Genomic DNA, 27,222 nt, shown 5'->3' with positions numbered 1-27,222 from the left:
CAGGAACTGGAGGAAGACGATACACTGTTTAACACATGGTGGGGTTTTCCCAATTGTGTAGGTGGATAGTAATAAGTCCAATCATATTCCTGTTAAATCTATACATCGCAATGGTAACTTACCACGGTAAGAACGACCTGTCCGGGGTGAGAGAGGACCCATTTCTTAAAGTTCTGAGGATTCCATTCTGACACTCCTAACTTCAAGCGCCTGAAATTATTTGAAACATGATTATTGTATCAGGCTAAAAGTTCCCTTGGATATACAGTGAGGGGAAAAAAGTATTTGATCCCCTGCTGATTCTGTACGTTTGCCCACTGACAAAGAAATGATCAGTCTATAATTTCAATGGTAGGTTTATTTGAACAGTGAGAGACAGAATAACAACCAAAAAATCCAGAAAAACGCATCTCAAAAATGTTATGAATTGATTTGCATTTTAATGAGGGAAATAAGTATTTGACCCCTGATTGATTGATTGCTTCTGTGGACAGGTGTCTTTTATACAGGTAACGAGCTTAGATTAGGAGCACACTCTTAAAGGGAGTGCTCCTAATCTCAGCTTGTTACCTGTATAAAAGACACCTGTCCACAGAAGCAATCAATCAATCAGATTCCAAACTCTCCACCATGGCCAAGACCAAAGAACTCGCCAAGGATGTCAGGGACAAGATTGTAGACCTACACAAGGCTGGAATGGGCTACAAGACCATCGCCAAGCAGCTTGGTGAGAAGGTGACAACAGTTGGTGCGATTATTCGCAAATGGAAGAAACACAAAAGAACTGTCAATCTCCCTCGGCCTGGGGCTCCATGCAAGATCTCACCTTGTGGAGTTGCAATGATCATGAGAACGGTGAGGAATCAGCCCAGAACTACACGGGAGGATCTTGTCAATGATCTCAAGGCAGCTGGGACCATAGTCACCAAGAAAACAATTGGTAACACACTACGCCGTGAAGGACTGAAATCCTGCAGCGCCCGTAAGGTCCCCACGCTCAAGAAAGCACATATACAGGCCCGTCTGAAGTTAGCCAATGAACATCTGGATGATTCAGAGGACAACTGGTGAAAGTGTTGTGGTCAGATGAGACCAGAATGGAGCTCTATGGCATCAACTCAACTCGCCGTGTTTGGAGGAGGAGGAATGCTGCCTATGACCCCAAGAACACCATCCCCACCGTCAAACATGGAGGTGGAAACATTATGCTTTGGGGGTGTTTTTCTGCTAAGGGGACAGGACAACTTCACCGCATCAAAGGGACGATGGACGGGGCCATGTACCGTCAAATCTTGGGTGAGAACCTCCTTCCCTCAGCCAGGGTATTGAAAATGGGTTGTGGATGGGTATTCCAGCATGACAATGACCCAAAACACACAGCCAAGGCTACAAAGGAGTGGCTTAAGAAGAAGCACATTAAGGTCTTGGAGTGGCCTAGCCAGTCTCCAGACCTTAATCCCATAGAAAATCTGTGGAGGGAGCTGAAGGTTTGAGTTGCCAAACGTCAGCCTTGAAACCTTAATGACTTGGAGAAGATCTGCAAAGAGGAGTGGGATCCTGAGATGTGTGCAAACCTGGTGGCCAACTACAAGAAACATCTGACCTCTGTGATTGCCAACAAGGGTTTTGCCACCAAGTACTAAGTCATGTTTTGCAAAGGGGTCAAATACTTATTTCCCTCATTAAAATGCAAATCAATTTATAACATTTTTTACATGCGTTTTTCTGGATTTTTTTGTTGTTATTCTGTCTCTCACTGTTCAAATAAACCTACCATTAAAATTATAGACTGATCATTTCTTTGTCAGTGGGCAAACGTACAAAATCAGCAGGGGATCAAATACTTTTTTCCCTCACTGTACTGTATCAACACCTTTTGAACAGGAAAGGAAAAGCTGCATGCAAAATGGTTACTGTACCTTTTCACTGTGTTGTACATTGCTGTTTCCACATTTCCCATCCATTGCTCCACTGGCCCACGTATTTGAACATTTCTAAAGAATCAAAAGAGAAGAAAGAGTTGTGATGGGATTCTCGGTAACAGAAAAAAAAAACATGAATTAAGCCTAAATGTAAATGTTTCCATTTGGTTTATTATCATGATTAGAGTATTTACTTTGGCAGGGTCACAGTTTCACCCTCGGCTGAACGTATGCTTGCCACCACATGGTAAATCGTAGCATGTTCCTGGATGTCCAGGTGACGGATGTTGCTGAAGCATTTTACAAGATGAGGCTTAAAAGTGTTGTAGAGAATGGATTGAATTAAATTGATTGAATGAACATAAATATTGTTTGAAAGTTGTGAATGAAAATGTCTGAATTTTTCACAAGCTTTTACAGCCCAGCTAATCTGTCCACCACCCGGCTCGCTCAAAATATATTTTAGATTCTTCAAAGTAGCCACGATTTGCCTTGATGACAGCTTTGCACACTCTTGGCATTCTCTCAACCAGCTGTTGAAAAACAAATGATAGTCCCACTAAGCACAAACCAGATGGGATGGAGTATTGCTGCAGAATGCTGTGGTAGCCATGCTGGTTAAGTGTGCCTTGAATTCTAAATAAATCATTGACAGCGTCACCAGCAAAGAACCCCCACACCAACACACCTCCTTTATGCTTCACGGTGGGAACTACACATGCAGAGATCATCTGTTCACCTACTCTGCGTCTCACAAAGACACGGCGGTTGTAACCAAAAATCTCAAATTTGGACTCATCAGATCAAAGGACCGATTTACACTGGTCTGTCCATTGTTCGTGTTTCTTGGCCCAAGCAAGTCTCTTCTTCTTATTGGTGTACTTTAGTAGTGGTTTCTTTGCAGCAATTCGACCATGAAGGCCTGATTCACACAGTCTCCTCTGAACAGTTGATGTTGAGATGTGTCTGTTACTTGAACTCCGTGAAGCTTTTATTTGGACTACAATCTGAGGTGCAGTTAACTAATGAACATATCCTCTGCAGCAGAGGTAACTCTGGGTCTTCCTTTCCTGTGGCGGTCCTCATGAGAGCCAGTTTCATCATAGCGCTTGATGGTTTTTGCGACTGCACTTGAAGAAACTTTCAAAGTTCTTGAAAATGTCCGGATTTACTGACATTCATGTCTTAAAGTAATGATGGACTGTCATTTCTCTTTGCTTATTGATGCTGTTCTTGCCATAATATGGACTTGGTCTTTTACCAAATAGGGCTATCTCCTGTATACCACCCCTACCTTGTCACAACTTAACTGATTGGCTCAAACGCATTTAGAAGGAAAGAAATTCCACAAATTAACTTTCAACAAGGCACACCTGTTAATTGAAATGCATTCCAGGTGACTACGACATGAAGCTGGTTGAGAGAATGCCAAGAGTGTGCAAAGCTGTCATCAAGGCAAAGGGTGGCTACTTTGAAGAATCTAATATCTAAAATATATTTTGATTTGTTTAACACGTTTTTGGTTACTACATGATTCCATATGTGTTATTTCATAGTTTTGATGTCTTCACTATTATTCTACAATGTAGAAAATAGTCAAAATAAATAAAAACCCTTGAATGAGTAGGTGTGTCCAAACTTTTGACTGGTACTGTAAGTTTATATGTCCGAACTCAGAATCAATTGGGCTTCCCAAAAATAAGATGGTCTATGTGATAGAACGATCTTCACCATTTTTCAAAGTCCCAGCTAATAGATCTGTACAGACGTAGGATCTTAATTTGATTACTCTTTTGTTGCTGAGAATTTTCCACAGCAGGAAATGCGAACTTGTAGTGTATTTGAGGTTTAAACAGGCTTTGAAAGTTTGTAATTTCCACTTAAATATGTCAGACTTCATTTGCCATAACAAAAAATGTATCAACCCCTATAAAAAATGTCCATTAATTACAATCCACATAATAATTCATTATTTTCCTGTTGTAGCAAACTGGCTCAAATTAAGATCCTGCATCTGTAGCAGGCTCGCTCCATCTCCCGCCTCAATTTTAAACACAGCCCTTTCAAGTCCCACTTTGAAGCAGTGTTACCAGTCTCTATATGCGGTAGTAATTGAGCCTGGAGACGAGGTTACAGCTCAGCTAGACCCTACAGACAGGAAATTAAGTACATTGTGCTTTTGAAAGTCTGCTGTATAAAAGTGAAATATTAACTTCCAGCTGCTGCTTATGTTATTATTATTTTTTTTAAAGAAAGTCATTTCTTTTTGAATGGTTAGCCTATACTATGAGATGGGAACCTGAATGGCGTTGGGATTTTTGCTCTGTGACAGAACATCCAGCAGTTCCTCATTGCTGAGGAAGTAGAATCTTGCGAAAACTGTTCTTTTGGATTCAAAATAATCCTGCAGAAAACGAAACAAACAGTCAAGTATTGAATAAACAGCAACTCTGAAAGTAACTAGGATAAGATAAATGTTGTGTGAGAGTTGCAAATGAAAATGTCAAAGGTTTTACAGCCCAGCTGACCCTAAAGACAGACAGGAAATTAAGTGCATTGTCCTTTTGAGAGTCTGCTGTATCATGTGGTATGCTAGCCTGGGTTCCAGTCTGCTGTATCATGTGGTATGCTAGCCTGGGTTCCAGTCTGCTGTATCATGTGGTATGCTAGCCTGCGTGCCAGTCGGCTGTATCATGTGGTATGCTAGCCTGGGTTCCAGTCTGCTGTATATTGTGATATGCTAGCCTGGGTTCCAGTTTGTTTCTACTCATTATGGAATTGCCATGTTTGAGATGACAATGAATGACAAGGAGTTGACAAGATAGCAGAAACATTCTGACACCCAGGCACCCTAACTCCCTCCAGATAGCAGAAACAGTCTGGCACCCAGGCACCCTAACTCCCTCCAGATAGCAGAAACAGTCTGGCACCCAGGCACCCTAACTCCCTCCAGATAGCAGAAACAGTCTGGCACCCTAACTCCCTCCAGATAGCAGAAACAGTCTGGCACCCTAACTCCCTCCAGATAGCAGAAACAGTCTGGCACCCAGGCACCCTAAATCCCTCCAGATAGCAGAAACAGTCTGGCACCCAGGCACCCTAAATCCCTCCAGATAGCAGAAACAGTCTGGCACCCAGGCACGCTAACTCCCTCCAGATAGCAGAAACATTCTGACACCCAGACACCCTAACTCCCTCCAGATAGCAGAAACAGTCTGGCACCCAGGCACCCTAACTCCCTCCAGATAGCAGAAACAGTCTGGCACCCTAACTCCCTCCAGATAGCAGAAACAGTCTGGCACCCTAACTCCCTCCAGATAGCAGAAACAGTCTGGCACCCAGGCACCCTAAATCCCTCCAGATAGCAGAAACAGTCTGGCACCCAGGCACCCTAACTCCCTCCAGATAGCAGAAACAGTCTGGCACCCAGACACCCTAACTCCCTCCAGATAGCAGAAACAGTCTGGCACCCAGACACCCTAACTCCCTCCAGATAGCAGAAACATTCAGACACCCTAACTCCCTCCAGATAGCAGAAACATTCTGGCACCCTAACTCCCTCCAGATAGCAGAAACAGTCTGGCACCCAGGCACGCTAAATCCCTCCAGTACCTCCAGACATTTCTGTATTTTTTCCATGTGGACGTTGCCAGCCTGCAGCATCTCCAGGACCCCAGGGGCGGTAGCTGCTCTAAGGGCATTAGGCCTGTCATTTGTCCTCCTCATGATCTCCTTCCATGATTGATCCACCTGCAAGAACACCTTGGCCTCTGCTGGGAGCTGTCTAATAGGATGAGGTTCATTCATTTCAAGTCAGAAAAGTACATATTTTGGATTACATTCAATCACTTTTTTGGTACTGTGTCTTCTTAAAAACGTGATTTTTCCGTGTTTTATATATACACTGTTTCCACACTATGACGTTGGAATAATACTGTGAAATAATGATAATGCCCTGTAAAAGCTGTTTGATGAGACCGGCTGAAATTTCAGCCTGTTTTGTTGGGTTGGATTTTTTGCCTGCCTGTTGACATCACCATGCAGTAAATGAGTTAATAGACCAATAAGAAAGAGTTCCAGCCCCCCCACCCCACCCCCCACTCAGACCACTCACAGAAATTGCCCTTTGCTAAGAAGCTATTTTAGTTTATTTTTGACCATTTTCATTGAAAATAATCACAGTAAGGTACCTAATTGTTACCCAGAAATGATTAGATATTGAGATAAAAACGGCTCCATTGGACCTTAAACCTACTCCAGGTAGATATCTACCCCATATTATATCAGATGATGACTACATGTGCAAGGTCTGTCTTTAAAATGCTGTCAAAAGAACAATTTCCAAAATCATCAACCAGAAGCCTATGTAATAATAAAAAAATATACTGAACAAAAATATAAATGCAACATGCAAAGTGTTGGTCCCATGTTTCACGAGCTGAAATAAATGATCCGTGAAATGTTCCATACGCACAAAAAAATTATTGATCTCAAATTTTGTGCAGAAATGTGTTTACATCTCTGTTAGTGAGCATTTCTCCTTTGCCAAGATAATCAATCCACCTGACAGGTGTGGCATAACAACAAGCTGATTAAACAGCATGATCATTACACAGGTGCCCCTTGTGCTGGGGACAATACAAGGCCAATAAGATGTGCAGTTTTGTCACACAACACACAACACAATGTCTCAAGTTCTTATGGGGCGTGTAATTGACATGCTGACTGCAGGAATGTCCACCAGAGCTGTTGCAAGAGAATTTCATGTTAATTTCTCTACCATAAGCCGCCTCCAACATCGTTTTAGAGAATTTGGCAGTACGTCCAACCGCCTTCACAACCACAGACCATAGACCATGTGTAATCACGCCAGACCAGGACCTCCACATCCAGCTTCTTCACCTGTAGTATCTCCTGAGGCCAACCACCAGGACAGCTGATGAAACTGAGGAGTATTTCTGGCTATAATAAAACCCTTTTGTGGGGAAAAACTCTGATTGGCTGGGCCAGTGGATGGGCCTATGCCCTCCCAGGCCCAACCATGGCTGCGCCCCTGCCATGGTTGGGCCTAATGAATTTATTTACTTATATTTCACAGATTTCTTCATATGAACTGTAACTCAGTAAAATCGTTGAAATTGTTGCATGTTGTGTTTATATTTTTGTTCAGTATAGATGAATTGTCAGCAGCAGATGAAACACGTAGACAAGACAACACAATAAACAATACAAACCAAAGTGCCATGACACACACCTCATCCGTTATTACACAGGTTAATAAGCGTCATACACAAGGTAAAACTAAAATAGCTGCCTTGCCTCTGAATCCCTCCAGCAGAGAAGATAGGCTCCAGGTAGAGCCATCTCTTCTGACACATGACCCACTCCTCCAGAGTATGAGAGAACTGGTTCAGCTTCCTCTCCCATTCATCTATCAGATACTAAACAAGAGAGAAATCACATTGTCATCACACACAATAATACTAAGCCTGGTCCCAGGTCTGTTTGTTCTGTCTTGCCAACTCCTATGGTCATTGTTACGCAGTGTGGCATGACAATGTCCATAGGAGTTGGCAAGACAGAACACACAGTTCTGGGACCAGGCTAACAAATACCACCTTGTCCCCCAACAACTGACAAAACTACAAGATTCAGAGAACTTAACTTATTTCTCTTCTTGAAATAACAGAGTGATTCCATTATGTACAAATATTATATTTCTCAAATTCTGCATAAATGGGTTTTATTTATATATTTTGATTTCATCTTTATTTAACCTTTTATTTAACTAGGCAAGTCAGTTAAGAACAAACTCATATTTACAATGACGGCCTACCCCGGACAAACCCTAACCAGGACGACGCTGGGCCAATTGTGCGCCGCCCTATGGGACTCCCAATCACAGCCGGTTGTGATACAGCCTGGAATTGAACCAGGTCTGTAGTGAAGCCTCTAGCACTGAGATGCAGTGCCTTAGACCGCTGCGTCACTCGGGAGTCCATTCGGGGTTTGAAGCGAAAGACGAATTTCTAGAATCTATGATATGAAAAGGGGCAATATTTATTCAAATCATGTTATTTTTAACGAATCATCACGTCTCTCCGGTCAGATCTGAATGACACCTGACCTTGATAGGCTCAGCGTAGCGGGATGCCTTGATGCTCATGATGGTGGTCTGACTCTCTTCCAGCTGTGCCATGACGTCGTCTGCCGAGACGATGATTTTCACCGTGGATGTGTCAGACTGGTGGGTGATCAGACGGAAATCTGTGCTCCTCCACAGGTCAATCACTTTGTACAGGATGCTCTCTAAAGTGGCCTCATTGGTGGCAGTAGTGGAGATGTCCCCTATTGAACCACTTTGCTGAAGAATCTGCATACATGTCACAGAGGGAAATCTAGAATTTAATTTTAGGTTCAGATTATAGTAATTTAGTAAATGCTCTTATCCTGAGCCACTTACAAATAGTGGATTCAACTAAAGTAGGTTAAAAAAAAAAACATATAATGATCGCAATGTTAGAACTTAGAAATGGCCCTGAACGTGATTTCTGAACATTTTTCCAGAAATTCGTAGAAAAGCAAGGTAGATATTTCATTGCTACCATGCCCTACCTTTATGTCTAATAGGTTTCCAAGGGTGAAGTTATCCTCTTTGGTGAAGAATCGTCCGATATAGCTCTGGATGTCTTCCCAGTGTCTCTGACGGAGATAAGGGTTTCTGAGAGCTACGATGATGGGTAGACAAAGCTTGAAGTCCATCACCTTCTGCTTCAGAATGGGAACTATGTTGTTTTCAGGTAAACCTGAATGACAAAGAAAACAACGTTTATCAGTTGTTTCACATAAATTAATTCCTTTACATTCACACCATCATTTAACACAGCAACACTTGTGATAACAGAGAACCACCTGACATGGTGGTGAATCCCAACAATAATGATCCTAAAATATCACTCTGAGACCTTTCTCTAACATGTAGATGGTCTGTGTAAAGCGGCTGACATCATTTTGCAGATCATCCACATTGAGCAGCTCGAAGGTGGTGGCTCTCCAACGGCTGTACTGTTTATCCCATTCCTTCTGCATCCCCCAGAGCATCTTCCTCAGCGTCAGGGCACAGTCCACCTCAGACAGCTCTGCCTCCACTTCGGCAGCGTTAGAACCACGGCACTGCTTCATGCGGACCACAGTGGAGATCTTCTTCATTGAAAAAGAGTTTCTCAGGAGCTCTCCATAGCTAGTGTAGCTGTATGCCTTATTGGAGTAGATGGCCACCTCCTCTGAGAGAGCCTGGAGGATCTCATTGGCCACTTTGGGAGACGTATAGGAGCAAAGCAGGATGGGATTGTTCACCTGAGAAATAAGAAATTTGTGACATCTTTAAGCCTGGTCCTACATCTGTTGTCCGGCCATTGGCAGTACGAACAGGTGTGAGACCAGGCTAGGCAGCTTTGTCCGGAAGAGGAAATCATAGATACACACATGTTAAAACACAATCAAGAATAATGACTCTTATTGAGTATTAAGGAGGGAGAAAAGCACAACAACTTCTAAAAGATCAACCGTACCTTCATTTTAACCAGAACAAGCTCAAATCTGAGTTGATTTAAGTGTTTGCCCAGATCAACGCTGAACTTGAAGATGTTGTCATCCCTCTTGGTTTCACAGATCATGACAGCGGATTTGAGATGCTGGAAGCTGGGGACGAGGTGCTGGTACAAAGCCAGCTCCTCAGGAGAGATAGTGATCTGGTACTCTTTAGCCATACTATAGAGCTGGATGAGGAACTGATACTGTCTTTCCAGAGTTGGAATCTGCACAGATATCCGACTCAGGAAGGTCAGATGCTCAACAAACTCTTCCACTGTAAAAATGTCTTTATCCAGCTTTTTAAGAGCTCCTCTGATCACCTGATTGAACAGATGGAGAGAGGAAAGTATAACCGAAAAGTAGTACCGGTCAAAGCGCTCCTCAACGCAGTTACAATAACTTCAAAATATGAATAGCCTGAACATGAATTATGCATGAAGTCTAAAGTTTACTTCATGACTGTAGGTAGAGTATCTGGTATTTAGACTCGCTTAAACATCAACACTAACAGAAACTATGGTATACTAATGTACTATTTAACAAACCTCCATCAGTTCCAGGTTCTTCTTCTTTACAATGGAGGGGAGCATGGAGTGAATGGTAAAGATGAGAGCCTCTGGGTAGAGCAGGCAGTTTGACTGGTACTGGTGACATCTGACCAGGATCATGTTGACACGGGTCTCAGTCTCTATCCTTTTCATCAGCCTGATGCTCTCTGTGTGCACCGCCAAGATGGCCTTGATATCCTGGGGAGACCATTTCTCCCCGGCCAAGAACCCATCCATGTCAGTCAACATGGCTGTCTCCACCATATCACAGAACTTGTCTAGCCTCTGACAGTGCTTCTCCACTTCCTGCATCCCTCGCTGGACGGTACTGAGGATGTCCGACAGCTAGAAATCAACAAACACATCAGATGTGTATCATCTGTATCAAGGTCTATGTCATATGTCAACAAACCATATTTAGAATATAGGAAAACATGTCAAACTAGTAATAGGTAAGTGACAAACAACTACACTTCTATGGAAAATACCTCTTCAAAAATAATCTCAATTAATCCCACAGTGACCCCCACAGTGACCCTCCCTCCCCCAGCACTTTTTACAATAACTATGAAGTAAAAGTCAAAGACTTGTGAGAAAATTACAAAGGGTCAAAGATCATACCCCCCATAAATGCTAACCGCCCCTGTTATTGTAAAGGTGAGAGGTTAGCATGTCTTGGGGGTATGATATAAAATGCTAACCTCCCCTGTTATTGTAATGGTGAGAGGTTAGCATGTCTTGGGGCTATGATATTTGGCCTGTAACTTTCTTATCATTATTCACGATTCATTCAGGACTATCCATAATCATGGTAGCATCCACATTAATGTAGAAATGTTAACTCCAAAATTACTCCAAAATTACACAATAAAATATTATCATTCATTTCTATCGGGCACAAAATAATCTGAAACAAAAACAAAAACAAACAGCAGATGCATCCAAGAAGTTGTACAGTCACAAGCTTAACGAAGCCATTGCGTAGGAATATGTGGGCCAAATACTTCACTTTTTACTACTTTTATAAACATAAGTGAATTTATCCCAATACTTTTGGTGTTGTGAAGAGGACACTACAGTGTCTCTTTCCCCTCCAGGTGGCTAAAAAGATTTGGCATGGGCCGTCAAATCCTCAAAAAGTTCTACAGCTGCACCATTGAGAGCATTTTGACTGGCTGCATCACCGCTTGGTACAGCAGCCGCAAGGCACCTGACTGTAAGGCTCAGAGAATGGTGAGTACGGCCCAGTACATCACTGGGGCAGAGCTCCCTGCCATCCAGGACCTCTGTGTCAGAGGAATTTTATTTTATTTAACCTTTATTTAACTAGGCAAGTCAGTTAAGAACAAATTCTTATTTACAACAGCCGGCCTACCACGGCCAAACCCGGACGATGCTGGGCCAATAGTGCGCCGCCCTATCACGGCCGGTTGTGATACAGCTTGGAATCGAACCAGGGTCTGTAATGACGCCTCTAGCACTGAGATGCAGTGCCTTAGACCACTGCGCCACTCAGGAGCCCAACAAATTGTCAAAGACTCCAGTCACTCAAGCCAAACTGTTCTCTCTGCTCCCACACCACAAGCGGTACCAGTGCACCAAGTCGGGAACCAACAGGACCCTGAACAGCTTCCACCCCCAAGCCATAAGACTTGTAAACCAGGCTGCTAAATAGTTCATCAAATGGCTACCGGGACTACCTGCATTGACACTTTTTTGAACAAACTCTCTTGCACTGACTCTATGCACACACACACTGGTCTCTACCCAAACACTCGCACATACTTACACGCTGACATCCCAACACACACATACACACTACTGTACATATATCCACACACACATAACATGCGCACACATGCTTACTGATGACACTCACACTCACCATATACACTGCTGTTACTGCTCCACATACGCTGCTGCTACAGTTCAATCTATTATCTATCCTGTTGCCTAGCCACTTTATCCCTACCTACCTACAGTATGCAGTGCATTTGGAAAGTATTCAGACCCCTTGACTTTTTACACATTTTCTTACGTTACAGCCTTATTCTAAAATTGATTTTTTTTTAAATTCCCCTCATCAATCTACACACAATACAACATAATGACAAAGCAAAAACAGGTTTTTATAATACATTTTTGCAAATTTATTGAAAATAAAAAACTGAAATATGACATTTACATACTCCAAGTGTGTAGACCCTTTACTCAGTACTTTGTTGAAGCACCTTTGGCAGCAATTACAGCCTCGAGTCTTCTTGGGTATGACGCTACAAGCTTGGCACAACTGTATTTGGGGAGTTTCTCCCATTCTTCTCTGAAGATCCTCTCAAGCTCTGTCAGGTTGGATGGGGAGCGTCGCTGAACAGCTATTTTCAGGTCTCTCCGGAGATGTTCAATCGGGTTCAAGTCCGGGCTCTGGCTGGGCCACTCAAGGACATTCAGAGACTTGTCCCGAAGCCACTTCTGCGTTGTCTTGGCTGTGTGCTTAGGGTCATTGTCCTGCTGGAAGGTGAACCTTTGCCCCAGTCTGAGGTCCTGAGGGCTCTGGAGCAGGTTTTCATCAAGAATCTTTCTGTACTTCATCGTTCATTTTTCCCTCGATACTGACTAGTCTCCCAGTCCCTGACGCTGAAAAACATCCCCACAGCATGATGCTGCCACCACCATGCTTCACCATAGGGATGGTGCCAGTTTTTCTCCAGACGTGACATTTGGCATTCAGGCCGAAGAGTTTAATCTTTGATTTTATCAGACCAGAGAATGTTGTTTTTCATGGTCTGAGAGTCCTTTAGGTGCCTTTTGGCAAATTCCAAACAGGCTGTCATGTGCCTTTTACTGAGGAGTGGCTTCCGTCAGGCTTCTCTAACAAAGGCCTGATTGGTGGAGTGCTGCAGAGATGGTTGTCCTTCTGGAAGGTTCTCCCATCTCCACAGAGGAACTCTGGAGCTCTGTGGGTGACCATTGGGTTCTTGGTCATATTGCACACAGGATGCATGTTTTGGATTTTTTTTGTATTCTGTACAGGTTTCCTTCTCTTCACTCTGTCAATTGGGTTAGTATTATGGAGTAACGACAATGTTGTTGATCCATCCTCAGATTTCTCCTATCACAGCCATTAAACTCTAACTATTTTAAAGTCATTGGCCTGAGCGGTTTCCTTCCTCTCCGACAACTGAGTTAGGAAGGACGCCTGTATCTTAGTAGTGACTGGGTGTATTGATACACCATCCAATGTGTAATTAATAACTTCCCCATGCTCATAGGGACATTTAATGTCTGCTTTTTTTTTACCCATCTACCAATCGATGCCCTTCTTTGCGAGGCATTAGAAAACCTCCCTGGTCTTTGTGGTTGAATCTGTGTTTGAAATTCACTGCTCGACTGATGGACCTTACAGATAATTGTATGTGTGGGGTACAGAGATGAGGTAGTATTATTGCACACAAGTCCATGCAATTTATTATGTGTCTTGTTAAGCACATTTTAATCCTGAATTTATTTAAGCGTTCCATAACTAATGGTTTGAATACTTACTGACTCAGCTTTTCAGCTTTTCTTTTTTAATTAATTTGTAAAAATATAATTCGACTTTTTTTTAATTATTATAATAAAAAAATGTACCTTTAACTAGGCAAGTCAGTTAAGAACAAATTCTTATTTTCAATGACAGCCTAGGAACAGGCCATCACATTTTCACCTGGTCAGATTTAGTGTCAGCTCGGGGATTCGATCTTGCAACCTCTCGGTTACTAGTCCAACGCTCTAACCACTAGGCTACCTGCCGCCACAAATTTGACATGATGGGATATTGTGTGTAGGCTGGTTACACAAAGTCTAAATATTATCCATTTTAAATTCAGGGTGTAACTCAACAAAATTTAGAAAAAGTCAAGGGGTGTGAATACTTTCTGAAGGCACTGTAAGTAAGCATTTCACTGTTAGTCTACACCTGTTATTTATAAAATATGTGACATACATTTTGATTTCATATGTTGTGGTCCTCCCACTACAACTCGGGAAAACATGCAGTTTATTAGGCTACAGATTAAATAAGTTACGATGAACATCACAGGGTGGTGAAAGTTGATGAGCTTAATGCTGCTTTCCAATAAATATAGAGGGTCTTATTCTGATCGATGCTTGGCTGCCGTTTGACAAATAGAGCGCGCGTTCCAAGACCAGAGTGGGCACTTTTGCTATATAACGCAACAGTTTTTGTGACAAAACCATCAGTAAAGTTGAAAGCGCGATGGAAACCCATTTAACTTGTATTTTTTATTCGGTACATGGGAATTTAACAGCAAGTGTTATTTTTATGTATATTATGTCATCACGCACAGCTTTTTATCCGCAACAAGTCAATTTGATGGAAACACATCTTTGGTGGGAAAATGTGCATATTGTTTTTATGCAGATGATTTCTTTTGGAATGAAAATCTGTTGCCAATTGGATGGAAACCTAACTGTGATATGTGGTTGTCGTACCTAGTTACCTTAAATTAGGGTGACCATATTTTAGTTTTCAAAAAAGAGGACATGTCCGGGAAAAAGAGGACGTATGGTCACCCTAGTGTTGTGGAATGCAACTTCTGTTTTACCTGCTCTCACAAAATAGTCAGTTAAATTTACCTGACGAACTCTCTCCTTTAAATGCAATTTTGTGTTTTGCGGAGCTTATGTGGGCTTCTAGGTCGCTAGCACCTTTTTTTTACACTGACACATACGTGCCAGCTTTGCAGGTCATGCATTCTGCTTCACACGGACCCCGACCAAGACGAAAACACGGGAATTTTCTCTGTAAATCGTCTGTGAATTTACATTTGCGTTTGGGCATTTTTACGCTGTTCTGGAGCCATGTGCCACTGTTGACAAGCAAGCTGTTGCTCTGTCTCTTGGCTGTTGCCATGGTGAGGGTAATGATTGAGATGCAGTTTGACCAATGTTTGTGTAGGCCTACATGACCCACCAATGGTGGCGTGTGAGAAGGCGGGACCTAAAGAGAATGGTCAAAGCAATGCAAAACCCCAAAAACGCACACAATGAATGGCGACTATAGAAAGCAAAAGCCGAATCCCGGACATTTTGGGCGATTTAGAAATCCCGGCCGGTCGCATTTTTTCTGGTCCAAAAAGAGGACATGTCCGGGAAAAAGAGGACGTATGGTCACCCTACTTAAATACACTAACTTTGTAAGTCTCTCTGGATAAGAGCATCTGCTAAGAGCATGTAACTGAGAACAGCTCCGCCTCCGACGCGTATAACACATGATTAGATGATGCTGGTGTGATAGTGTGACATGCCATACAGGTGACATGTGTACGTGTGAGATGTGTATACGTGTCACTGTGAGTGCTGCATAGTTACGTACATCAGATTGGAAAGCGGGATCTGTCCCCAGTAACAGCTCCAGCTCAGGCCATGGTCGGAGGTGTTGGTCTCTTTCCTTCTCCAGCTCCTCGTCAACAGACAGTTTCAGGTCAAACACAGGAGGCGAGTGCAAATCCAGGAGGTTAGGGTCTTGGTTGAAGGATGTCTGTTTGGCTGAGTGAAATCAATGTAATTAATATATAGGGCAAATGTGTAACTGTAAAACAGTGAGGGATAATTGTTACAATCCAGTGCTTATTTCATTTCTGTAGATTACTAATTATTCATGGATGTGTCGCAAATGGCACCTTATTCCCTATACAGTGCCAGTCAAAAGTTTGAACACACCTACTCATTCAAGGGTTTTCTTTATTTTTACTATTTTCTACATTGTAGAACAATAGCGAAGCCATCAAAACTATGAAATAACACATATGGAATCATGGTGTCACCAAAAAAAGTGTTAAACAAATCAAATTATGTTTTATATTTGATATTCTTCAAAGTAGCCACCCTTTGCCTTGATGACAGCTTTGCACACTCTTGGCATTCTCTCAACCAGCTTCACCTGGAATGCTTTTCCAACAGTCTTGAAGGAGTTCCCAAATATGCTGAGCACTTGTTGGCTCCTTTTCCTTCACTCTGCGGTACAACTCATCCCAAAACATCTCAATTGTGTTCAGGTTGGGTGATTGTGGAGGACAGGTCATCTGATGCATCACTCCATCACTTGGTCAAATAGCCCTTACACAGCCTGGAGGTGTGTTGGGTCATTGTCCTGTCATTGTCCCAAGCAAGTCTCTTCTTATTATTGGTATACTTTAGTAGTGGTTTCTTTGCAGCAATTCGACCATGAAGGTCTGATTCACGCATTCTCCTCGGAACAGTTGATGTTGAGATGTGTGTGTTACTTGAGCTCTGTGAAGGATTTATTTGGGGTGTAATTTCTGAGGCTGGTAACTCTAATGAGCGTATCCTCTGCAGCAGAGGTAACTCTGGGTCTTCCTTTCCTGTGGCGGTCCTCATGAGAGCCAGTTTCATTATAGCGCTTGATGGTTTTTGCTACTGCACTTGAAGGAACTTTCAAAGTTCTTGAAATTTTCCGGATTGACTGACCTTCATGTCTTAAAGTAATGATGGACTGTCATTTCTCTTTGCTTATTTGAGCTGTTCTTGCCATAATATGGACTTGGTCTTTTACCAAATAGGGCTATCTTCTGTATACCACCCCTCCTGTACCTTGTCACAACACAACTGATTGGCTCAAACGCATTAAGAAGGAAAGAAATTCCACAAATTAACGTTTAACAAGGCATTAACTGTTCATTGAAATGCATTCCTGGTAACTACCTCGTGAAGCTGGTTGAGAGAATGCCAAGAGTGTGCAAAACTGTCATCAAGGCAAAGGGTGGCTACTTTGAAGAATCTCAAATATAAAATATATTTTGATGTGTTTAACACGTTTTTGGTTACTACACTTTTCATAGTTTTGATGTCTTCACTATTATTCTACAATGTAGAAAATATAACAAATTAAGAAAAACCCTGGAATGAGTAGGTGTGTCCAGACTTTGACTGGTACTGTATGTAAATAAGGTATTTCAGTTTTTTATAACTTTGCAGAAATTAAAAAAAAACTGTTTTCGCTTTGTCCTTATGGGGTATTGTGATGTCATTATGGGGTATTGTGATGTCATTATGGGGTATTGTGTGTAGATTGATGAGTAAAAAAAAGCATTTTAGAATAAGGCTGTAACGTAACAAAATGTGGAAAAAGTCAAGGGGTCTAAATACTTTCCGAAGGCACTGTATGCTGCATGTAGGGAATAGTGTGCCATCTGGGACACAGTCCATTACCGTCTGGCAAAGCTCTGCACTTTAAAACAGCATAATACTTATGAACCTACAGTATTTACAAGACAACAAGGCTGTGAATTGAAATCTTTAGAGAATGTCTTACCAATGACTTGTTGAAATCCCTGTAGCACCTGTTGAATGTGCAGTGTGAAGTCATCAAGGCAGGGATAGATGGTTAGCTTCACTCGTCTGCTGGGCGAACTAGGAGAAGGAAAACAACAGCATCTGTGTAATATAATCACTTCACTGACAGCTGACTGACAGATTAGCAGAAAAACACTAGCTGATATTTGTGAAATTCATACATTTTTCTAATAGAGGAACATGGAACGATACAGTTTATTGTAATATATAAGTGAAGTCATACCGCCGTGGAGTCTCCTCACGGGAAACCTCTTTATCCTTCTCCGTATCTAGGTTGAGAAAACACTAAGCTTCAGCAGACATTTAAGTTGAACACCTTAGCTCAAAGAGTTAATATCTATTTTAGCTGGGGTTTTTTTACTATAAATGGGATTCACCTTTTGTGTCAACTTCAGAGTGGAGCTCTGTTGTGGCTGTCCCTTTGGCTGAGACATCATCTGTCATTGGCTGGTTCACAGGTGTGACTGTAAGCAGGACGTTCACTTCAAATACAGCCTGGATCTCTTCTTTAGGCTCCTCCTTTTTAAAATCTGGTAGCATCTAGAAATGTAATCTTAGTTAACCCAGAACTAAAGTCTGTCCATGAGAGATTACTAGAAAATGTGATACTACAAGTCAATTTAGTATTACAAGTGAAGCATTGTTTAGTCATGTTTACATGTTTCTGACCACATTGGCACAATAGATAAAAGCTGATCTACCTTGTTAACAAGCTGTGGTTGGCCTTGGCTGTGTGAACAAAGTTTATGCGCCGCATTACGACCAGTTGGCTCTTTGATAATATTTAAATAAGGTCCACTTGCATCCATCCTTGCCATTTTTCTAGCGAGTACAGAAGCAAATATTTCAACATCGCAAGCATGCTAATTAAACTCATTGACAAATGCCATAACCTTACTATATTTCCCTTAAAAACCACTTACTTTGTCTTTTGTCTTCTCTCGTTCACTCCATTAGTGTTAGAGGACTCTCGGAGGAACAACAGAAGGAGTTGAACTGCAGATCTGACCAAGACACAGAGCATCTCTTCAAACATTCTGTCTATCATGTTGAGGAAGTGGCTGAAGCGACACAAGAGCATCCTCCACTCAGCCACCTCAGCATACAGCGGCCTGTTGGTCGACTGAGAGGACAGAGGAAGGAACAGTCTCTCTGCACCCTGGACCTCTGCTGCCTGACAAGAAAAAATACAGTACAATGATATACTGAATATATCTTATTCAATATAAAATGTCTCAGAATAGGAGTGCTGATCTGGGATTAGTTTAGCCTTTTAGATCATATTGACTATTATAAACTGGGTGGTTCGAGCCCTGAATGCTGATTGGCTGACAGCCGTAGTATATCAGACCGTATACCATGGGTATGACAAAACATTCATTTTTATTGCTCTAATTAAGTTGGTAACCAGTTTATAATAGCAATAAGGCACCTCGGGATTTGAGGTATATTGCCAATATACCACGGCTAAGGGCTGTATCCAGGCACTCCGCGTTGCATTGTGCCTAAGAACAGCCTTTAGAACGTGGTATATTGGCCATATACCACTCCCCCTCGTGCCTTATTGCATAAAATATTCCATGGATCTGATCCTATATCAGCATTCCGCCTCTGAGGTTCTTTATGAATTAGGGCTCAGATCTGTTTGTGTTGTCATGCCAACACCTATGGTTGTTGTCATGCCAAACATCAAAACCAGGGTAGATCAGCAGAGGATAGTGACAGATGTTTTTTCAGGACTCTTAAATGACATGTCCTCGTAACAATCTAAAGGACTAATACAGTGTACCTTCAGACAAGCTGCGCGAATCAAAGAGGCAACTTTGTGGTGAAGACAGTGAAGTTGTCTCAGTGCTACAGCACATTGTTGGGTCTGGGCCTCACAGAATCCTATCAAGGAGTATGTGGTGGATTTATCCAACTAGGTAGAATAAACAAAACCATGTTATTAGAAAGGAGTTGAAAACAAGATAGTTATTCAAAAAAACATGGTCCTACCTTTGTTAAAACAATGGCACCGTCAGAATCCCCATATCTTGTCTTGTCACTGGCCATCTCAAAAAGTCCTTTGATTTCAACCAGACATCTCAAGAAGATGTCATCAGTAAAAAAAATACCTTTGGATAATATTTCCCTAAAAAAAAAAGTAGATTACAAAAAATGTATTTCAAAAGCTCTTAAATTCTATTTGGAAGGTATTTAATAGTGTGGAGACAAAGAAAAGCAGAACAAGAAGAACAAGAAGAAGACAGGCAACACTGGCCGTACGGAGATTTATTATAAGACAAATGAAATATCATGTGACATGTAATATTTGATTGACACTCACTTAGCTTTTTTGGTCTTTGAGTGGCATACTGTGACCTTCCAGATTGTAAATGCCTTCCAAATTCTACAGAGAGCAAAAAGTTCATTGTAAAACTGGATTACAGTATTTTACGGTATTATATCATACTTTCCACATACACATATCAGATACACACTTTTCATCATCCTTCTTTATGAATAACCATACAAACCTGAATTTTGCAAACAATGGCAACTTGAAGATTTTGAAAAACAGTTCTCTTTCAGAAAGCCAGTCTATCACAGACATGATTTCACCACTTCTGTCCTCCAAAACAGACACCTATAAAATAAAACCGAGTGAGGTGGTTTCCTGGACACAGATTAAGCCTAGTCTTGGACTAAAATTAAAAACACGTTGAAGAATCTCCATTGAACATGCCAGGGCTCATATCCCCAAAAAACGATCAGAGTAGGAGAGCTGATCTAGGATCAGTTTAATTGGTTAGATTATAAATCATAGGATTAGATGGATAGATCCTAGATCTGCACTCTTGCTTTGAGATGCTTTGTGGATACAGGCCCAGGACTAGGCTTTACTTGTGTTCTGGGAAACCTGCCCATAAAATAGGAGTAAATTATGTGTGTGTCCCAAATAGTAACAAAAGCCATATATAGTACACTACTTGTGTCCCTTGTCAAAAGTTGTGCACTATACAGAGAATAGCAATCTATGGGTGCGTTCGTAAATTCAATCGGGAGTGCCAGAGTGCGCTCTGTGCGTTCGTTAATTCAATCTGGAGTGCCAGAGAGCGCTCTGTGCGTTCGTTAATTCAATCTGGAGTGCCAGAGTGCGCTCTGCGCGTTCATTAATTCAATCTGGAGTGCCAGAGTGCGCTCTGTGCGTTCATGAATTCAAAGCGTTGTCAGATTGTCCCTTCGTAAATTCAGAGCGTTGTCAGATTGTCCGTTGGTAAATTCAGAGCGTTTCGCTCTCCGATCGTTCAGAGCGCACACTGGAAGCTCTGGCCGAGGAGTAGGGTTGATCCGAATGTTCTGTCCTCACAACGGCAGTCAAGCACCCAAGCTAACTGGCTAACGTTGGCTAGCTTGCTAGCTACTTCCAGACACAAATGAGAGAAAAATCTCACTCTGACCATTTTACTCGCCCTAGCAGAGCTGGTTAGGGTGTTTTCATGTTATCTAGAGGGTTGGTGACAGTAACTGTTCTGCTGGCAACATTTTAATTACACTTTTTTGCCGACGTTTACTGACACCGGCCATATTCAACGGGTGTTGAGCATTCGTAAATTCATCAGTTATTCTGCTCTCTGGCATACTCAGACGAGAGTGCTCTGAAATCGGAGTAGATAGCCAGAGTGAATTTACAAACGCACCCTATGTATTTTCACCAACGTTTAACAATTCAACGGTGAACTAGTTGAACTGACCTTGAATATGCATGAAGCGCTAACGGTCCAGTATTGACAGCTCTGTTTAGCTGTCTGGACAGAAACCACCTGAAGATCATAGGGGTTGGGCTGGATCTTGAGGTCACCTCTGTTCCTCATCAGACAGTACACATACTCTCCAGGATCCTTTTTAGTCTCCTCAGGGATTTCCTGCACAACATCCATAAGGAAGTTAGATATGCATTGATTAAAATATTATGTATTGATTATGAAGACGTATGCCAATGATGACAAAATATCTCTAGTGTATTTTAAAAAATAACACAATTTAACTGTTATACACACATACATATACATATATATATATATATATATATATATATATATATATATATATATATATATATATATATATATATATATATATATATATATATATATATATATATAATAATAAATTGTGGACTGCAGAGACTCAATGATAAAGTTCACATCAATTGATCATATAGGCTAGTAGCTAAAATGGTGTAAACCAACCTGTATGTTTTGTGGGCATGCTTTTGCTATTCTCCTGTCAGGAATCTCAGTGGACCAGCCCAGTTTTTCTCTCAATCTGATTATGTGGCTCACAACACAGTCATTGTCAGGCTCTGTTGAGAACCAACAATGTACAATAATTATGCTACGTCTAATGTCCTCACCCTGACATGTAGGCTATGTACAGAATAGCCTACATTAAAAAAAAAAGCTAAGTGCAGCAAAAAAGCTTAATCAACCAGTTCCGTGTAGCTGTTTCGGGGTAATCTACCTTTTGCATCGAAGCGGACGTCTTTCACTCTCTTTCCTTTGTAGTTCCATGTGTCGGGGATCATTGAGGCTTTACACAAGTGTTTAATTGGTTCAATGACCCCTCTTTTCAGACACAGTGGCTCCTGCTTGCTGGGCTGGAACAAGCAGCCACCTAGAGAAACAGAAATGTTGCGCGCACAATGATTTTGCTTACAAAATCCATTAAAATACAACAAATGAGGATGAGACTCACTTTTCTTAATGTTCCTTCCATGTAAAGGAGACCTGGACACATTTGATGATAGTGCATTTTCAGGGGGAGATTCTCCCACACCTGATAATTTACAAAATTTTATGCATGATCTGTTGACATGTTTGTTTTTCTTTAGTAACCTGTAAAAATGACAAAAAAATTCAAATCCATACTGACAAGTAGCTACGTTTCTTATTGAATTCAAAATACCACTTTGCTATATAATTGACAAACTTACATAGAAATGTAACTCTCTTCTTTTTCCTTGACATTCTTCCTGTGAAGTAAAGTATCAATCCTTGGTGGAAGTTCATTGGATCCTTTTCCTGAAGAAGAGCCTGGAGTCTGCTGGAAGTTTGAAACCGTCAGATGCTGAAAATCTCACATTAGCTAGCGTTATAATGACATAAACTAGAAGACTATGTCATTAGTTAGCCAGATCCATGGGATACATGTTACAGTATCAGGGTTGGGGAGTAATGGATTACATGTAATCCGTTACATGTAAGGGATTACAAAAAACGGCAACTGTAATCCCTTACGTTAGCAGCAAAAATATTGTAATCAGATTATAGATACTTTTTAAAAATTTGATGATTACTTCGAGGATTACTTTTACATTCAGAAAGGTTGTTTGCGAAAAAAAATCGTTTGACACTTCTGTTTTCTCAATGACATGCAAATCAGAATTGAAAAAAGATGCAAGTCAGAGACCACTATGATGACACACCAAATGTGTTTGATGGATCGCGGGAAAAGAGCAGAAATGGGCTTTTGTAGGCTACAGTTCAAGCTATGTCTGAGACTGCTGTCGGCATCCAAAGATGATCCAACTTGAAAAACGCTTGGAGGTAAGGATGACAGCAGTGGTGTAGTCTATAGCAATACGTATATCATTTTACTATTGATATCTACATAGCGCACTAATGTGAATCACACTGCTGCTCTCTCATTTAGCTATTTGCGCCTTACGGATTGTGGTTGTTGTGGATGGCTGTTCACAAATCTGAATGTATATTTGAACCCAATAATGGTTGAATTCAAGAAGTTTAAGCTGCCTATCAATCATTGTTTTTGAAACCTGTGGACAGCCAGTGAAAAATGCACTCTTGCAACAGCTGCATATTGCGGATCCCAACCTATGGAATAAAAGTGGGGCTTTTATTTCTCAATCTAATTCATGCTGTTAACAATAAAAATCCATAGGCCTAATGGACACATGCTCAAACTCGCACAGTTTTGATAGACTTAAAAGGGCAATCTGTGTGTCCATATTTCCAAGTCTTATTCTTGAAGATCAAGGGGTATAACATTTATTGGAATGACTGGAATTCCAATAGACTTTGGATTTTAATGTAAAGATATAATTTAATAGTATAATTATATGTAGTAGAAAGCGATGGGTTAGAAGAAGCCTACATAACCAACCCATAAAGTAAAATGTAACTTCTATATATGGCCAGCTATGTAAACTTTAACATTGATTTATCCTGCATTTGGTAACATACAGTACCAGTCAAAAGTTTGGACACACCTACACTACCAGTCAAAAGTTTTAGCACACCTACTCATTCAAGGGTTTTTCTTTATTTTTACTATTTTCTACCTTGTTGAATAATAGTGAAGACATCAAAACTATGAAATAACACACGGTGTCACCAAAAAAGTGTTAAATTAAAATATATTTTATATTTGAGATTCTTCAAAGTAGCCACCCTTTGCCTTGATGGCAGCTTTGCACACTCTTGGCATTCTCTCAACCTGCTTCACCTGGAATGCTTTTCCAGCAGTCTTGAAGGAGTTCCCACATATGCTGAGCACTTGTTGGCTGCGTTTCCTTCACTCTGCGGTCCAAACCATCTCAATAGTTTGAGGTCGGTGATTGTGGAGGCCAGGTCAACTGATGCAGCACTCCATCACTCTCCTTCTTGGTCAAATAGCCCTTACACAGCCTGGAGGTGTGTTGGGTCATTGTCCTGTTGATAAACAAATGATAGTCCCACTAAGCACAAACCAGAAGGGATGGAATATCGCTGCAGAATGCTGTGGTAGCAATGCTGGTTAAGTGTGCCTTGAATTCAAAATAAATCACTGACATGTCACCAGCAATGCACCCTCCCACCTCCTCCTCCATGCTTCACGGTGGAAACCACACATGCGGAGATCATCCGTTCACCTACTCTGCGTCTCACAAAGACACGGCGGTTGATATTGAGATGTGTCTGTTACTTGAACTCTGTGAAGCATTTGGGCTGCAAATTCTGAGGCTGGTAACTCTAATGAACTTATCCTCAGCAGAGGTAACTCTGGGTCTTCCTTTCCTGTGGCGGCCCTCATGAGAGCCAGTTTCATCATAGCGATGGTTTTTGCTACTGCACTTGAAGAAACTTTCAAAGTTCTTGAACTCCGGATTGACTGACCTTCATGTCTTAAAGTAATGATGAACTGTCATTTCTCTTTGCTTATTTGAGCTGTTCTTGCCTTAATATGGACTTGGTATTTTACCAAATAGGGCTATCTTCTGTATACCACCCCTACCTTGTTACAACATAACTTATAGGCTCAAACGCATTAAGAAGGAAAGGAATTCCACAAATTAACTTTTAACAAGGCACACCTGTTAATTGAAATGCATTCCAGGTGACTACCTCATGAAGCTGGTTGAGAGAATGCCAAGAGTGTGCAAAGCTGTCATCAAGGCAAAGGATGGCTACTTGAAGAATCTCAAATATAAAATATATTTTGATTTAACACTTTTTGGTTTACTACATGATTCCATATGTGTTATTTCCTAGTTTTGATGTCTTCACTAAGCCAAACGTTACGTTACTGATTACAATTTTGCACATGTAACTAGTAATTGTAACGGATTACATTTACAAAGTAACCTACCCAACCCTGACAGTATAAGGGTAACGCAGTTGCTAGCTAAATGTGTAATTCATCATGAATGAAAACATCATAAGCAGCTAACTGACAGCTCTTGCTAGCTACTTACCTCCATTATCAACTGCCAGGCTCAACATCAAAATGTCAGAAGTTGATATTCTCAAATAATTCGCAGCATTTTCTGTATGAACTGTTCAAGTGGTTAGCTAGCTATCTTATTGTTCATCAACAAAGTGCAACAAGAGATCCGTGGACTTGGTTTGGAAGCACTGGCAGTTGCTGTATCAAGTTGCTCGGCAACGTTCTGACGAGTGAACGAACACGTGATTCGAACCCAGAAATTCACAGTAGTCCTCTCACAGACTTATTTAACCGATTTGCCAGAATATTGGTTAAATATGATGCAGGGTTTCAGTACATATTTGGCACATTGTGAGAATCATTGCACCCCCATTGATCAGTTAAACAAGTCGTCCTAAATAACGGCCAAGCATCTAGTGAATAATAAAACCCTGATCTGTATCATTCATTGTGTTATTTCAATAAAGAGGAAATTCAGCAAGTCTTGGACAGTGGAAGTTGATAACAGAGCTTCTTTATTGTTAATGGTAAGACAGCGTGTTGGCCTTCATCCGGATTTTGTTTTGCTTTCCAATTGTGATTGGTCCCTAAACCCATAGAAAGCCTGTTTTTGTGTGGGTGGTGGGTGTGTGTGTAAAATCTAGATGAAGGCCATTGCTCTGGGTTTAAAAAAAATACATTTTATCAACTTCCACTGTCCTCGCAAGAGTAACTCAATTTCCTATTCACTTCAATTCATGCTCCTCAATTGATGCATATTGGTTGGAGAACGAGTTATAAAATAAGGGGCCTAGACGCCCTAGGCCAGTGGTCACCAAGTGTTCGATCTTCAAGCCTTTCCTAATCGATCACCAAACATTTCTGTAGAAAAGCTAACGATTAAGGCTTGCGCTCCTTTTTTAAAATTCGTGTTGAGCTGTTGCCGGTATTTGCACTTAATCCAGAAGCCGTGCGCACCGGGCGGGCTCCCGAGTGGCGCAGTGGTCTAATGCCCCATGTTCAAGGCACTGCATCTCAGTGCTAGAGGCGTTACTACAGACCCTGGTTCGATTCCAGGCTGTATTAAAACCGGCCGTGATTTGGAGTCCTATAGGGCGACGCACAATTGGCCCAGCGTTGTTGTTAGGCCGTCATTGTAATTACGAATTTGTTCTTAACTGACATGCCTAGTTAAATAAAGGTATACGTGTTTTACTTTTTAATTTGTCTGGAGAAAAAAAACTCCGCTGCGCTGGCCAATATCCCAAATCCCAGGACATACAACTTCAAGCGAAGTGTAGCCTACACGAAATGTCATAATTTAAAATTAAAATAAAAAAACATGATCCGAGTGAGACTGTCAAATAATAAAGCAATGCGCTGCTGCTTTTATGAGTGAGTTCATGATTCAGTTTTTATTCGACACTATTACAAAACATAAAGCGCACTTCTCCATAGTACCACTGGCGCTGTAGCTAAAATTAATTACTGGCCACGTGTATCGACATCCCTGCGTTTTTATTGTTATTAGCAGCTCGTCGTATCTATTTTAATATCGAGGAATATTTCCCTTTCTCTGGTCATAGAAACAAGATGAATTTGTGTATGAGACAAAGACGGATGCGGTGCGACTCGAGTTTCGCAATTAGGTTGAACACCGTGTCCTCTCTGGTCAGTTTCACTGGAGGAAAGGAAGGAGAGAGGCGGGACAGTGAGAGGTGGACCCTCTGCTGCTCTCTCCCTCCCCCTAATGAGACTAATGCCGTATTCAAAACAACTGGGAACTTGGAACTCGGACTTCCGACTTCAGTGCGTTCAAGACATCTGGGAACTCGGAATAAAACGATGTCCGACTGGGAAAAATCGCTTTGATTTGCCTTGTTTCTTCAGTTCCCAGTTGTTTTGAAAGCACCATGAACATCAGATGCAGGTACCACCAGTCCAGTAAAATAAAAAGCACATTATTTGCAAATTATTTTGCTTTAATGCTCAGCTGTGCCTTGCAAATGCTACATCAACTGATCTATTTTGTTATCAAAGCTCGAGTTTTGAAATATAATATGGTCTGAGAAGAACAATATTGTCAGGACAGGCAT

The 27,222-nt window shown here is 41.4% G+C and overlaps 1 protein-coding gene across 1 annotated transcript in view; it reads right to left on the bottom strand.

Annotated features, from left to right (window-relative positions):
- The window catches only part of LOC106611348 (dynein axonemal heavy chain 6), a 125,998-nt gene extending 100,643 nt beyond the window's left edge, over positions 1-25,355 (bottom strand). Inside the window, 28 exon segments of the mRNA XM_045724960.1 lie at positions 123-210; positions 1,920-1,994; positions 2,117-2,235; positions 4,222-4,326; positions 5,535-5,734; positions 7,192-7,363; positions 8,050-8,295; positions 8,538-8,728; positions 8,888-9,278; positions 9,494-9,835; positions 10,061-10,408; positions 15,438-15,610; positions 17,397-17,494; positions 17,661-17,706; positions 17,815-17,977; positions 18,139-18,259; positions 18,361-18,611; positions 19,227-19,358; positions 19,436-19,571; positions 19,767-19,829; positions 19,957-20,066; positions 20,410-20,417; positions 21,147-21,345; positions 21,673-21,785; positions 21,944-22,096; positions 22,178-22,317; positions 22,416-22,525; positions 25,176-25,355. Of these exon segments, the coding sequence (XP_045580916.1) occupies positions 123-210; positions 1,920-1,994; positions 2,117-2,235; positions 4,222-4,326; positions 5,535-5,734; positions 7,192-7,363; positions 8,050-8,295; positions 8,538-8,728; positions 8,888-9,278; positions 9,494-9,835; positions 10,061-10,408; positions 15,438-15,610; positions 17,397-17,494; positions 17,661-17,706; positions 17,815-17,977; positions 18,139-18,259; positions 18,361-18,611; positions 19,227-19,358; positions 19,436-19,571; positions 19,767-19,829; positions 19,957-20,066; positions 20,410-20,417; positions 21,147-21,345; positions 21,673-21,785; positions 21,944-22,096; positions 22,178-22,317; positions 22,416-22,525; positions 25,176-25,181 (4,299 nt within the window). The 5' untranslated portion in view covers positions 25,182-25,355.
- Positions 25,356-27,222: the final 1,867 nt, after the last annotated feature.

This window comes from Salmo salar, chromosome ssa09 (assembly GCF_905237065.1).
Source record: "Salmo salar chromosome ssa09, Ssal_v3.1, whole genome shotgun sequence".
NCBI lineage: Eukaryota > Metazoa > Chordata > Actinopteri > Salmoniformes > Salmonidae > Salmo > Salmo salar.
The sequence above is the reverse complement of the archived record's forward strand: the minus strand, read 5'-3'. Positions and strand labels throughout refer to the sequence as shown.